At 42.4% G+C, this 13,711-nt stretch overlaps 1 protein-coding gene across 2 annotated transcripts in view; it reads left to right on the top strand.

Moving 5' to 3' along the window:
* Positions 1–13,711, top strand: part of uacab (uveal autoantigen with coiled-coil domains and ankyrin repeats b) — a 125,510-nt gene that overhangs the window by 84,632 nt on the left and 27,167 nt on the right. The window contains exons 1-2 of one of the 2 annotated variants that reach the window (XM_034183163.1): positions 2,940–3,589; positions 5,062–5,192. In XM_034183163.1, coding sequence (XP_034039054.1) covers positions 3,554–3,589; positions 5,062–5,192 — 167 coding nt within the window. In that variant the 5' untranslated portion in view covers positions 2,940–3,553. Of the gene's footprint in view, positions 1–2,939; positions 3,590–5,061; positions 5,193–13,711 lie in introns of those variants that run through there. The other variant, XM_034183157.1, reaches the window with a different exon arrangement.

Below are 13,711 nucleotides of genomic sequence, written 5' to 3'. Positions count from 1 at the left end.
GGCAAAATCTGAGTCCAAAAAACAAGCAAGGTTGAAAAACACAGTGAGTCCAAAATCAAGAGGCAGAGGCAAAAAGCAAAGTCAAACACAGAGCAAGGTCATACGCAGAAGAGCAGATGGTCAAGGACTAACAAAGCAACACTGGGCTGGAATGTAGACAAAGTCAAACGAACTGGCAGAGAACAGAGAAAAATGCAAGGCTTAAAGTGGATATGACACCTAAAAAATTAGGTAAAACTGATATAAATATCAAAATATACATACAGTATAGTAAGTTGAAAGTGGTTTTAATTATTATCACTGAGAAATAAAGTTTGTACAGTTTCTCAAAAGTGTGTTTCTTGGAAAGCGCGCTGGTAGCATTCCATCAGCGGTCACGTGATGCCGTGACGTCACAGCATGTAGAGTCCCGTCTTTGTCTGTTCAATTAACAACAGGAACAGATGGACCTCAGCATGGACAGTGACGAGATCAAGAACTTTTCTGACTCCTCTTCAAGTGTGGATTATTTCTGACTCGGATCCTGAGATTGTCACAGCAGTGATTAGACCCTACAGATTGGAGCCGTATCTTTCGGACGAACATTCAAACCAGGAGCATTCTGGCAGCGAAAATAATGCTGATGGTGTTTATGGCGGAGCCGAAGCAGAGGCAAGAGACGTGCCAATTCTGATGGATTTTGAAAGGCTGCAGAATATGGAATGGTAAGGTAGGCTTTGATTTTTGTTGCTGCTGTTTATAACACTATAATTATAGCATTTTCGATTTGAGCATCTGTTTACTGCCTTTGTTATTGTTCCGGAGCTGTGACATTGTAGCTATTACTTGTGGACCACCATCATTACCTTCGGGTTTTTGCCGTTTTTGAGTGCCTGGCATTGCATTCATCCGTGTTTAGTTACATTATTTTCACGAAAGAAGAGGAAATAAATGGCGAAAGTTTCGAAAAAGATCGCCGAAAACAACACTGAACATGCTGCCGCCATGTTTACATGCCGCCGCCGTGTTTACTACGCAAGTTCCTTGACCATTTCAAGATTATTGTGAACATATTATTTGGGGTTGACATTTTATGTGTTCCTGTGAGCGGTGCGAGAACATGGAGATGGTAGAGGAAAGTGTCTGCTGTTGGGAGCAAATGCGTGTGCGAGCGGAGCGAGCGGCAGCCGGACATTTCATGCATCACACAACACCGCGGCTTTCGATCAATCTGCCTGGACTTGAAAAGACGAAAACCTTTCACCCTTGTGTTTGTGCAATATGCTGCTACACACTGGTCAGGCATATCGACAAACAAGTCCCTGAGAGCTGTGTTTAATCAAAGCTTCTGCCGCTAAAAATAGCGTAAACGGCCGCCAGGCGCACAAGCCGATACGGTCTACACGTAGTGATGTATTTTAGGCTTGGTGCTCAGCGGGAAGGTGGTCACGGGGCGTGCACATTTTTCACTGGTGGGACTTTCAAATGTTATATATAACGGGAGAATCGCGTCCATTTTCCCAAAACGTTTAGGTTGACCGAATTATATAACCTTTGTTACATGTAATAAGACTGTTGTCTTTAAGTGTCATATCCACTTTAAATAACGGTGCGATTAAGGAAAGTGAAAACAGGTGTGTGAGAGTTCAGGAAGGAGACAAAGCTGACACAAGCAGGGGCAAGAGAGTGCAATAAAACAAACACTAAGCAGACAGAAATAGAGGTGTGGAAGAAAGAGACAATTATGAAGCGAGCAGGTGCAAGAGTGCAGAAAAGTAAACACTAAGCATACAGAAAGCAAGTGGAAGGTGAGTCCCAAACATACTGCAAGAAAAATCTACACCTGGAAGGAGCAAAGAAACAAAATCAGGAAAACAAAGGTGAGAACTAAAAAGTGATCAAGAGAATTAAAGGCTGGGGCTGAAACTTAAACAGAACTAACGTGTGGCAAAAGCTTAACAAACAGAAATGACAAGAAATGGCTATAGTGGTAAAATGCAAAATAAAACCAGTGACTAAAGAAATCCTAAACTGAAAATCAAACACAGGGGACATGAAAACAGACAGAACCAAGATAAAAACCCAGGCCTAGGACACACTCTGCAGCTTCAGCTTCAAATTGGTGGTGTTTTGACATGTTCTCTTCTTCTGTCTGGACATCAGATTTTGGTACATTTATTTAGACTAACACAGAAGGCCCTTTATAAGCCCATCATGCAAAAGCTTCGGGGGGGCAAAGCCTAAACGTCCCCCGAACCCCCGGCTTTTTAAGGTGATGTTCCATCCCTTTACACTGAGGAAAAAAATCCTGCTGAGAACTCTGTATACAGATACACGAGTCAGGCAATTCAATGAAAGCTTTTTGCTGTTATTTTTTTATTTTTAATTTTTTTTTTGTCCTTTGCTTTTGCTTGCACTGGTTCCCCAGTGCAACGTGGAAAAGTGGAACTCAGTGAACTGGTTGTTTGTTACAGCGTCTCAGGCAGCGGGTTGTAAATGGTTTCACACCTAACCTTGTTACCATGCAGCAAGGCTCAGAGGGCTTTGGTCCTGCACCACCCTGTTTAGATGGATGGGTTAACAGTAGTCTGTCCTGCAAGGTCCTGTGCCAAGACCACTTCAAAATGTGCAAACTGTAATCCCCACTGACATTAATATTTTCAGATGGATGCAAGCAGGGCACATGGAGGGGGGCAGCAGTGTAATTGAGGTCTTTTTGGCTGGCCCTGTTTCATGCTGATGGACATGAAAGCCATTACTCATGCTGGAGGCATGTCCAGAATGTATTCTTAGCCTCCGTCTTTCTATCAGTCACTACATAAAGGTTGGAGGGTCAAAAAATAAAGAGGTAACCAGTCTGTGGGGCTGTCTGCATGCTGCTGTTTACCAGGGAGGGGGAGATATTTTAAACCCGAGAGCGCCCGCATATTTACCCCGTGAGCCAGATTGTCCTTGTCATTTGGAGGGGTGAAGACGGTGGAGAGACTTCGGGAAGAGGCAGAGGAACAGAATCTGTTTCACTCCGCTCAGTAAGAAAGGAGAATCTCGAGGGAAGTGAAGAGGATCAGAGCAGAGTGACACAGTAGGTTAGAGGTTCGATCACCAGGGAGGTGGCGTGAGGCTGCAGTCGGGCTGAGCTGACTTTTCTCCAGAGGAGGAGTTGCAGTTGCTGGCCAGGGCTGGTCCCAGAGCCGGCAGGGCTGGTCCTACTGCTTCTCCACCTCCATTCCATCCTCCTCTTCTTACTCCTCCTTCTTCCCCCTATAAACATCAACTTCACTGCTGTGCAGTGATGAACATACGGGCAGAGCCTGTGAACGACGGACGAATGCTCAGAAAAAGCTGCTCCGGCTCCTCAAGTTCAGAGAAACTTCAAAGGTGAATCGGCCTCCATCGCTGCCCCGCCGTTTCCTCGCGGACTGTGTTTTTGCGCTCACTGGCTGAGTGCACCGAGACACTGAGGGGGCTTTTCACGCACCCTGTCATTTATTCTTTGTGTTGTTGTTTTTTGTAAGACGGAACACTGGCGAGCTTTTCAGTAGCACGGTGCAAGGACCAGCTGCACTCACCCAGGATGAGCCGCTGGCTGAAATGCACCTCCACGCACTTTGTAGGTATTCATTGTCAAAAATGACTGCTTGTGTTACAGTGCTGAACTCCTGACAAACAGCCATTTTTTCCAATTACTGCCTTTTAATGTGCTTTAAAAACAAAATGACATGTTTGACTTTCGAAATGACTTATCTTCTGCCACCCTTAAGGCTGTAATTGAAGGATGTACAGGAGCATCCGTCCGTCTGTGTGCGCGCCACACTCATACTTTCTTTGTGAGATGATAACATGAATACATTTTATCCTATTTTCATCAAATGTTCCCTCTATAACCCAAAAGGGTGTGTCTTTGAGTTCAAATTTGAGCACTGTCTGTTTCCACCAAGAAAGGACCGCCCACTTTACTGATCAGAATATTGATTCTTGTAACTTAACCCTCAAAGCTATGAGTTTATTGTATTTTCCTAAGTTGCAGTATTTCTGCCAGTTTGGGAGGTCCTGCGACTTATACTCAGGTGCAACTAATATACTGAAAGAAAGAAAAAAAAATCACACATTCGTTCTTGATTATGATAACAGTACAACTACTACTAATATTAATAATATTATATTGACTATTTGTATATGACTTTCCCAAGAATCAAAGCACTAAACAAAATAAATTCTCATAATAAAAGACCAAATGCCAGCAATGAAAGTACACTACAACAATGTACTAAAACCCAAAATTAAAAAGCAGGTAATGCAGAAAAAGGTGCAACTTTTTATATATATATATATATATATATATATATATATATATATACACACACAGGTGCAACTTATACTCCAGAAAATACAGTATATTTTTTTTCCATAATCCTACTCCACCCAGTCAGCCACCAAATAAATACATCAGTATTTTTTGTACATACTGTAAATTATAAACCTTGTCACTTGAAATTTTAAAAGCGGGACTACCAGTATTTTATTTACTCCAAACCCAACCTGTTAGCGTGATTTGGTTGCCAACAGCGCAGGTTGAGTTTATTTCCAAATACATTAACAGAACACAAAAGATGTGTTTCAGTGAATTTCTCCTAATTTATCTGCTACACAAAGCATATTGAATGCTTGGCGGACGGTTGTACCGCCTTGTTCTTTTGCTACTGTTGTCGCTGTTGTTTGTCAAAAGCTGCACTTGAAAACTTTGGAACGCCTCATTTCATAACTGTGATGTAACACAAGTTTGGGTTTTTGCTGTTTAGTCAATTATAAGTATTAGTGAAAAGCTCAAAGCTAATAATTATACTCAAAAACTTCATTTACACCATCAGGTCTGTGTTAATGCCAACTTGTGGCTGTTGTTTGCAGATGATTCTCCGTGATAGCTTTAGCGTAGTTGCTACACAGTTCTTTAAGAGGTGTCACTCTGGTGGAAACAGAGATCTCAATGAACTGATTTGTTTTACTGTTAAAATCCAGTGCAGTCAAATATATTTAACTGTTATCAAACATGCTGTTTTTCTAAAAACACATTGTCATTGTCAGAACACAGACTGGAACAAGTATGATGACCGGCTGATGAAGGCGGTGGAACGTGGCGAGGTGGACAAGGTGGCCACCGTTCTAGGCAAGAAAGGTGTCATCCCCACGAAGCTGGACGTGGAGGGACGTTCTGCGTGAGTAAACACAGTGACCCGTGACAACGTGTACACACACTGCCACTAAAGATGAGATCACTTAAAACATCAATTTACATACTCTTAAACATCCGTGGACAAGCTCGGGCACCGTGGGCCTCACGGCTGATACTGGACGTACTGTTTGCTGCTACTGTTGTTGTTGGAAAATTTTAGCAAATGAGGATTTTTAGTTTAATTACAAGCAGTCACATGGAGCAGTAATGCTGAGGCTTAACTCAGGATGGTTTATGGCAAATCACATTTAGAAAGCTGAGTAATGAGAAGTTAAGTTTGCAACTTGCAGCAGCTCTTACTTAAGCTAGTAGCTCACGGAGCGGCGCGGTGAATGCTGACAAACATTAAGACTTGTGGATTCGCCAACTTTTCTGAGGAATGTTCCTGGAAATCAGGGTTCGTTTCCATCATTAGCGTGTTAACAATTGTTTTTAAACGCAACTGTTTGTATACAGATAAATTTGCAAAGAAATTTTGAACAAACTGTTTTGCAACCTTTTACGAGTCCTGACGAAACCCAAAATTTGCAGCATTCGTCAGCCTTCGCTGCTCGGTGGGATACTTGCTGTATTGTAATGTAACGAAGTAGAAATACTTTGACTGTACTTAAGTAGAATTTTGACATATCTGTACTTTACTCTGTTATATACATTTCTGATGACTTTTACTCCACTACATTTCCTCAATAAAATGTTTACTTTTACTCCGATACATTTCCCTTAAACATCTTCGTTACTCGTTGCTACAATATAAATGTAGAAGAAATTTGATTGGGTGATGCCTGTGGTGAAAGTCAGCCAAAGCGCAGCTGTACAGCATGCAGAGACGCAGTCCTCTGCCATCGGAGCGCAGCGCCTTCCAGCGCTGCTGCATCAAGTGCTGTGTTTGACATAAAATAAGTAAAAGACAAATAATACAAAAGATGCCTGGTTGAGTCTTTGCCCCCGCTAAGGACGAGGAAGACTGTAAACCATCTGTGCTTTGGACTCCAAACGTGCACACGCTGACGGACTCACACATACACACGGACCGGCTTTGTTCATTTGTCAAAACGTGCCATTTCCGTGGGACCGAGCACAAAGTTTCTCTGGTGTGTTGGGGAAGTTTTCCCATTGCTGCGTTCTCCTGCTGCAGGAGAAAAGTTCTCCTCCGTTCTCATGCTGCAATAGAACTCCCCCCCCCCCTGCCCCTGTTGCTTGTTGCACAGCATGCTGCAGGCTCGAGTTTTGTAGGGGAGATCGGGGGCATTTTCCCCCTGAAAATGTTTAAATTTATAACCCTGAAACACTGTTGCCTGCATTTTGAGTCAAATTTTGTGAAGTGGTATTAATATGCTGCATAACTAGACAATCAGGTAACAGCTCAAAAAATGGTTTTATAATGGTTTTTCAAAAAACCCAAATCGATACTGGATTGGATCGAATCGAAATAATCAATTCGGAATCTTAAAAATCAGAATCCATACCCAGCCTGACTTTGCAGTGGTTGGTGATGGTGATGCTTGCATTGTTTTTTTTTTTTTTTACCTTTCCTTAAATTTGGCACAGCTGTGTAGCTATAAATGACTGTTCAATTTATTCAGTTTATACGAGGTCTGTCAATAAAGTAACGGTCCTTTTTATTTTTTCAAAACCTATATGGATTTCATTCATATATTTTTACGTCAGACAAGCTTGAACCCTCGTGCGCATGCGTGAGTTTTTCCACGCCTGTCGGTTACGTCATTCGCCGTTGAGCACGCCTTGTGGAAGGAGTGGTCCCGCCCCCTTGTCGGATTTTCATTGTCTGGAAATGGCGGAATGAAAAGGACTTTTTTTCCATCAGAATTTTTCCAGAAGCTGTTAGAGACTGGCAGCTGGAAACCATTCAAAAAATTTATCTGGCTTTCGGAGAAAATTTTACGGGCTTCACAGAGAATAAGGACTGTTACTACAGCTTTAAGGACCCCTTTAAGCACCACACTCCGAGCTCGACGATGCGGCACAAGCCACCGGACCATTTCTAAACGGATGGCTCTGTGGATACGAGACCGTCGTGTGCTCTTTCTCTGGTTATCAAAGAGCTGGACATCAGCCATTTTCCGGCAGATTTCACTTTTAACGAGATTTTGTCATGGAAAGCCGCGCGGAGGCTTCGCGCGTAAAGACCGATTCGCTTTGGAAGCGAGACAAAGGAACACCTCCGTTTCGGCCAGTCAGAGGACAAGTTTGGACATGTCTTACCAGTCCAGTAAGTATCAGAGAAATTGTGGAGAGCTGGGCATGTCCAAACTTGTCCTCTAACACTCGAAACGGAGGTGTTATTTGTCTCGCTTCATCAGCGGCTCCATTGTGACGCGCGAAGCCTCCGCACGGCTTTCCATGACAAAATCTCTTGTTAAAAGTGAAATCTGCCGGAAAATGGCTGATGTCCAGCTCTTGTGATAACCAGAGAAAGAGCACACGATGGTCTCGTATCCACAGAGCCATCCGTTTAGAAATGGTCCGGTGGCTTGTGCCGCGTCGTCGCAGCTCGGAGCGCGGCACGCCGAGCGTCCTTAAAGAAGTCCTTAAAGCAGTCCTTAAAGCTGTAGTAACAGACCTTATTCTCTGTGAAGCCCGTAAAATTTTCACCGAAAGCCAGATAAATTTTTCGAATGGTTTCCAGGTGCCAGTCTCTAACAGCTTCTGAAAAAATTCTGATGGAAAAAAAGTCCTTTTCATTCCGCCATTTCCAGACAATGAAAATCCGACGAGGGGGCGGGACCACTCCTTCCCAAGGTGTGCTCACAGGCGAATGATGTCACTGACAGGCGTGGAAAAACTCACGCATGCGCACAAAGGTTCAAGCTTGTCTGATGTAAAAACATATGAATGAAATCCATATAGTTTTTGAAAAAAATAAAAAGGACCGTTACTTTGACAGACCTCGTATTGCGTCATATCACAACAAAGCTGATTCATTAGTACCTGCCTGTTGTGTTTGACAGAAAAGTGTATGTGGGTCTTCCAGGGAAAAGAACAGCAGCTTTATTTACAGTTACCTACATCCACCTGTTGCTCACTCATCCCGTCACCAGCATCAACTGCTCTGCCAGAGGCGGATCCAGCATTTTATAGGGGCTGAGGCCCCCTCCAGGTTTATCCACACACCACACTGACTTTATGTTCATGTTGCGGTTTCAATCTCCACTCGTTTTGGATTTTACTTTTACTCAATACTTGAAGTACATTTTAGATGAGAAATTTACTTTTGATACTTAAGTACAGAAAATGTCAGATACTTTAAGACTTTTAGTCGAGTAAAATTTTTAAAGGAGACTTTAACTTTTGCCAAAATATTTTTATGGTAAGATACTTTCACTCAAGTATCACTTTGAGGTACTTTATGCAAGACTGGATACTTGCTTTAAGTATCGCCATTAGCGGATCCCAGTTTTGCTCTGGCAGCCCGCCAGGCCTACGTCATGATAGGGCAACTGTTTTAAAACATGTTTCAAGCAGCCAAAAGTAGTTTATCTCAAAACACTAAAAGGCACTCAAAGAGGACAAAGTCATCAGTTTTATTCTTTAACTGTGATGAGCCTGCTTCATGTAGAACTTTCATGAATGTTAAGTTATCCACAGCAGGATCAGGTGTTTGCATTTACTTATAACACAGATCTTTGAGTTGGCTGTGTCGCTGGTGTCAAAACACAGAATTTCTAAGCAAAACAGGAGTTTTCTGTGGAACCCAATAAGGACTCGACTCTCAAAATATATCACAGTGTACCTCTGACCATGTAGAATTCTAACAATCTGAGTGGGAGGGGATCTCCCCCAGACCCTCCTTGGTGTTTTTGGACTTTAGACTATTGCGTAAACTGCGTTGTGGCCTTCCCCCGCAGACTTGGCCAGAATTCTTTATTTTTTCCTCGTCCAGCTTTTATCACTGCATTTTACTCTCACTCTGTTTTTATTTCCAGACATTCCTCTTTGTGTTCATCTTCCTGTGGAGGTTGTTGTAGGAGTTTTGACCAGGAATGTTTGCGCTCATTCAAATCTTGACCACATTGGTTTGGAATTGTTTGTGTAGTTCCTAGGCAGGAAATGACTCCCTGAAAATAAAAATCAGATCCGTTGTGGCACTAACCCTGAACCTTATCACCAAGCAGTCGATGCCAGTCCAGTTCCAGGGTGTTTGCACTCTAGTGACCCAGGTTGGTAAGGTCTAGACATGGCTTGACATATGGTCCTGGATGACAACCACCAAGGCAGACAGCTGGTCTGTTTCCATCTTTTAAAAGTAAGCCTGGGTGACACCTGGGGTCCCCCTTGGCCTTGTGCAGCCGCTGTGGTCCTCAAACCTGTGAGCTGGTTTTGTTGATGTTGCGTGCTCTGCCTTGTTCATGCTCACTCGTGCGCTTTTATGCTCTCAGCAGTTTTGTCTCGACGCAGCACTGAAGCAAACAGTTTTTAACCACCAAAGTCTTGACTGAAAATGGGCAAAATGTATAGAAGTGGACTGAGGCACAGGAAGCTGATATTGATCCTTCCAAACATGGCGGCATTATCTTCAACACTGATACATAAATGTTGGGACATCTCCAGTACAAACACATTCCAGTCACCTAATTGTTGAGTGGCTCAGAAATCAGCCTGTCGAGTCTACTTACTGTTGAATAATGTGTTGTGATAATAGTTTCGGGGGTGTGGGGTTATGTAGAGTAACATCAGGCTGTGACCTCATTAATCATTTTACTGAGTGCCTTGACCTCTGACCTATGATGATTAACTCCAACACTGCAGACTAGATGGCTGTTGTGAATCTTCCAGCCCCGCCCATTCCGCTGCTCTCTATTGTAAGCATGGAATATTTCATTCACCTTATTTAGATGGTGATTTTGGTCGGGACGAGAGGGATAATGGACAGAATGGCTTTAAACAGTGATTGGTTGCTGTCTAAAAAAGAAACATTGGAGGTCAAAGCTGCTGCTTTGTTCCCTTGATGTAATCCAGATTCTAACACCACCATTCTGGGAGACGTTGCTGCTCCAGTGTAATCCCAGCTGCACAAATAAAGTTGCAGGTCTTTGATCTGTGCATGAAGTTTATTTTGGCATCGGCTTTGCTGCAGCATATAACTGCAGAGCAGTTAGAAGTTCTGTCTTGGAGCCTTAAAGACTTAATGATTTAATACTTTTGCACATGTAAATGAACACAACCTGCACCTGTATGATATTGGCCTAAATTGTCAGATTTGTAAAATTAAAGGAAAATACAAAAACTTAGTCATCTTTTGGGCTATGCATTGTTTCCTTTACGGACGTAAAATATTTGTTTGATAGTCTGAGGTGATGTTTTGTTTGATGGATAAGTTTGCATAGTACATCCAGACAATGTATTTATTAACAGATTATTTTCCAGGCTATAATTTCTGTTTTCCTGTTTGTTTGTTTTTGTTTTTTTTTTGGCTGGTCCTGCAACTTATATTTCAAAGCAACTTAAATGTGGAAAAAAATACTGCATTGTCATCTGCGGCCACAAGATGGTGATGCCTAACACCTGTGGTATACTGCTCCTGTATACTGATCTGAAAGATGTACTGTGATTCACACACCGGACCAGAAGGTGGCAGTAATGTACCATGAAGCTAGATACCACCTGCTGTAAAACAAGAAGAGGTTCTGATTGAGGAGGATGTGCTCAGTCTTAGAGGACAAGTAAAATTAATAAATGATGCTCTCTTACGCGTAGGCAGGGGTGGGCCTGGGTGGGCCTGCCCTCTTGTCAGTCAGGCCCGCCCCATCCAATGAGAAGGCTGAGTCGACACTTCAATCAATCAATCAATTTTTTTATATAGCGCCAAATCACAACAAACAGTTGCCCCAAGGCGCTTTAAATTTTTTTTTTTTTTCAACAATGTGACTCCTTTATTTTTATGTTTTCACTGTTAGCATGTTCAGAAACAAACTTAATCACTTAAAAACAAAGACATTAAAACAGATCAGAGTCTGCAAACTGACAGATGGCTACAGGTCACGTAGACAAAACAAGAACTCTGCATTTCAGTCACATGACTGAGTGAAGGACACCTGCAGGAGTCAGGAGCTTCAGAACAGCAACAAGCAGACAAGCAACCAAACTACATCTGAACTTGACAGTCACCTGTTGTTGCCTCATTGTATTCCTATGATATGGTATTGCATTAGCACTGAGTGACAATTAATACATTTTGTCAAAAAAATCAGGTTCATCTTCTGTGCTTTTTATTAATTCATTTTCAGAGTACAGTGGTCCCTCGCTACAACGCAGTTCACCTTTCATGGCCTCACAGTTTTGCAGATTTTTTTTTAGAGCAATTTTGCATGCTTTTTGTTTTTTTTGTTTTTTTTTTTTTTAACGGCGCATTGTGTTCTGCATCCTTATCAGGCGGGCCGGTCGCGGCACCAGTCGGCATCACCGTGATTGCTCTCACTGCCTCCGATGTGCTTTCTGTGGGCTTGGTAAACGCAGCAGCAGGCCACTCACACCGCCCTCCTGTCTGCTGTGCAGAATTGCGCCAAATCTGGCAACAGGTCCAGAGACTACGCTCGCTGTTTTGATACGGATGTTGACCGCAGCCGCAGAGCTCCGTGACCACCGAGAGAGGACTTGGATTCTTTGCGGGTCCCGCATCTGTACCTCCAGAGGCAGTGAGTGAAGGGAGAGCACGTGCATTGTGTTCTGCGTGTGTGTGTTTATAATCTTTTCGCCCAGAAGAAAAGAGAGAGTGTTTACACAAGAGAGAAGTGAGAAATGTTCATGCTTGTTTGAGAAAAGTGTATAAAGTGTGTAGTGAGGGGTTTTACAGCCTTAAAACATCTATAATAATTGCAAAAAATAGCGCTGACTACGTCGCGGATTTCGTATATCGCGGGTTATTTTTAGAACGTAACTCCCGCGATAAACGAGGGACCACATTCTTCCTCAAATAAATAGTCTTCTGCGGGCCCTCATCACAATGCCAATAACAACATGCACCATCGAACGGCTGTTTTCTGCTGTTAATAGGATAAAAACGTCCACCAGAACATCCATGTTGACTCTCAGACTGAATGCACTCTCCCTTGAAAGAGAACTGACTGAATCGTTGGACTATGATGACGTGATAAGAGAGTTCAACAAAAAAACCGTCGTCTCCTGCTGTAGCATTAAAAGGATTCATCAAATGTAAGTGAGACCATTAATTACTTTTTCTTCTAAATAGGCCTAATTGTTAATATTATATTGCAACTGCCACGAATCATGTTGGTGTCCATTCTGATGGTTTTTAATTTGGCCGCCGAGCCGTGGTTTCCACTGTTTTATCAATTTCATAATTTGGCCGCCGAGCCAACCTGTTTTCATGTTGCGGATATATTTTGAATTTTTATTTTAAAGGCCTTTACATGACTAAGCGTTGCGTTGCTGCATTGTCCATGGGGTGCTTGTGTCTGACACTTTACGTCTGTGTAACTGTGCAAACAGCGTCTGTGCAGTTGGCTGAGATGTGTTCATCATTAAACTTGGAATTCATTTTTGAAATAATGCCTTATTTAAATACCTATTGACGTTTTGGGTTTAGGCCGAGCCAAGTAGGCTACCAGACTTGCACTGAGTGTGTGTGTGTGTGTGTGTGTGTGTGTGTGTGTGTGTGTGTGTGTGTGTGTGTGTGTGTGTGTGTGGGGTGCTGCACTGCAGCTTGCGTTATCCAAGAAGAGTACTTGTGTCTGACGTGTGGCATCTGTGTGCTCACTTTGCCAGTGCTGTAGGCTAAGTGATAACGTTGCTTGCGATGTCCAAACGAGGCATACTTTTTCAAACGGTGTATTATAATACCTACACCTTACCTACAACCCCAAAGGTTGGGCCCCTCTGATTTTTTTCTGGGCCCATCTGTTTTATGATTTCTGCCTACACCCCTGGATACTCTCATACTGTAAGATCATGCACATTTAAAGACATGCAGGTTAGATGAATTGGAAACTAGAATTGCCCAGGTCTCCCTTGCAAAAGAGCTCTTGATCTCAGTGGGACTAACCTGGTTAAATAAAGGTTAAATTAAATCAAAACTATAAGCAACAACTTCATTGTTGGCATGTCCCAGGGTTTTTTAAATGGAGCAATAGCTCTACCTAGTGGACATTTATCACTAATGCAGATACAATAGAATTTTGCCAAGAGCTTTAGTAATTATTATTAGTAGTAGTAGTAAGTACCATGTGATTTTTCGATATATAAGTTGTGCTGGAGTATAAGTTGCAGGACCTCTTAAACCATAAAAATACTGTAGGTATTTCATTACAAAAGATTTACGACATTTGACACATGCAAGCATAACCACTTGCATGTATTATGTGTGTGTGGTATGAAAAGGTTTTGCAGTTATTCTTATTTCTGTTCTTTTATCCTCTAAAAACACAACAGACTCGGGATGCATCTGTCAAAACTGTTTGTAGACTGATTTTATCTTACATTAATTGTCCCAATTATGTTTTTTTTTTAAGTTTAAATGAATTTCAA

The sequence above is a fragment of the Thalassophryne amazonica genome, chromosome 2, assembly GCF_902500255.1.
Source record: "Thalassophryne amazonica chromosome 2, fThaAma1.1, whole genome shotgun sequence".
Taxonomy (NCBI): domain Eukaryota; kingdom Metazoa; phylum Chordata; class Actinopteri; order Batrachoidiformes; family Batrachoididae; genus Thalassophryne; species Thalassophryne amazonica.
Note: the sequence above shows the minus strand (reverse complement) of the source record. Positions and strands in the feature narration are given on the sequence as shown.